This window comes from Sphaeroforma arctica (assembly GCF_001186125.1).
Source record: "Sphaeroforma arctica JP610 unplaced genomic scaffold supercont1.3916, whole genome shotgun sequence".
NCBI classification, from domain to species: domain Eukaryota; class Ichthyosporea; order Ichthyophonida; genus Sphaeroforma; species Sphaeroforma arctica.
In genome coordinates, this window is record NW_014036642.1 from 491 (window position 1) to 2084 (window position 1594).

Here is a 1594-nt window from a genome sequence, read left to right on the forward strand (position 1 = left end):
TACACATATAAATATACATGTACATACACATACACATACACACTCACTCACGCACACACACACATAAACATATTGCGGTTTTATTTATAATATATATATATATATATATATATATATATATACATATATTAATATGTATATATTTATGTACCAAGCAGATACATTTATATATATATATATATATAACTGTTGCCATCCATGATAGTGTCGGAGCTTCACTGTTGTAGACAAGGGCCACGGGGTAATTATATATCTGAGACAATAACCATTTGCCATTTGTAAGATCGAATGTAACTCATATTTTTGTTTGTCCACCGTTCAACTATTGACATAATATCGATTCAATAATTCCAGATGAATGACGGAGTAGATAGCACAAGTCATTTGGCTGACGGCAAAGGTACGGATGTGTAGTAATTCGGTGGTTGATATTCAAAAACGCCTTTAAGTGATCATTAGAATGTATTAATTCAGTATTCAGATGAGTAACGATTCAATAGCTAGTGACGTGTGTCGGATTCAAGAAGGTTGGAAACCAATACACTGCAATAGATCTCGATTGTACATAATACACCTATACATTGACTATCTAGGTTGGGGCGATGTTTCGTACTGAACTTAGTTACCCCTTGAACGTCCCCCATGTGTGTACTCATTGCTCTAGTCTATATTATTCTGATTCACATTTCATACTTGGATTGCTTTCTATCAGAATCTCGATCTAGTATTGGCATACAAGACAAGCATGAACTGGACATCGAAGAAGACACTGAAAGCAGTAGCAAAGAGGAAGAAAAGCCCAAGCTTCCGTCCGTGGTATGTAATAGCCGAGTCTATTATTGCAGTATTCGCACCCACCGAGGTTATGATAGCGTTTTAAACCATCTAAAAAAGTTCACGGTTTTGGGGTTAGTTTACGTTTTTGGTTTAAGCACTCTTCATGCTGTATGTCCCCCTTGTCGGATCAGAAACCACGAGTCAGAAAACCCGTCTCCTGATTGCAACACCGCAATACAACTATGTTATTCTAAATCTGTACTGGTGAATGTCAATGAATATCGAAACTTACTCTCGCACGAGCATGCCTGTATAGTGCTATTCTAATCCAATCAACTTCTCGCCTGCAGCCATTTTTCCAGCTCTTCAAGTTCGCCGACAAATATGATATGGCTATGATCTCTGTGGCAATCATAAGCTCGTGCATCCATGGTGCAATGATGGCTTTGTTTGCTACAGTCTTCGGCGATATCTTCGACAGTTACGATCGTAAGTAGCGCCTATCGACTTGAACATTGAATTGTGCACGATATATACAATGTAGTGTGCTAGATCCCGCTCCCGCTGCCGTGGATTATTATTTTGCTCACATCTCTGAATATGAGCCACTATGTGTGGTTGTGTTGAGTATCAGTTTGTGGTCACGTATTCATGTTGTTGACTGTTTGCACTCACTGTGTATATTGCACTCATTGTGGGAGTACGCAAGTTTGGAGGTACGCTCGACCCCTCTTGTCGCTGTAGGAGGTCTTCTTGCTCTGCGAGCGTAATGAATGTAGAACGAATTTCGGCCACGTTCGCGTTGCTCTGGGCTGAC

The 1594-nt window shown here is 39.7% G+C and overlaps 1 protein-coding gene across 1 annotated transcript; it reads left to right on the forward strand.

Moving 5' to 3' along the window:
• Nucleotides 1-354: 354 nt before the first annotated feature.
• Nucleotides 355-1266, forward strand: SARC_13922 (hypothetical protein; the record flags this gene model as incomplete). Its single annotated transcript, XM_014291947.1, has 3 exons — nucleotides 355-400; nucleotides 713-816; nucleotides 1128-1266. Coding segments are annotated over 3 exons (289 nt in total), but the record flags the coding sequence as incomplete, so codon positions are not given.
• Between the last annotated feature and the right edge of the window lie 328 nt (nucleotides 1267-1594).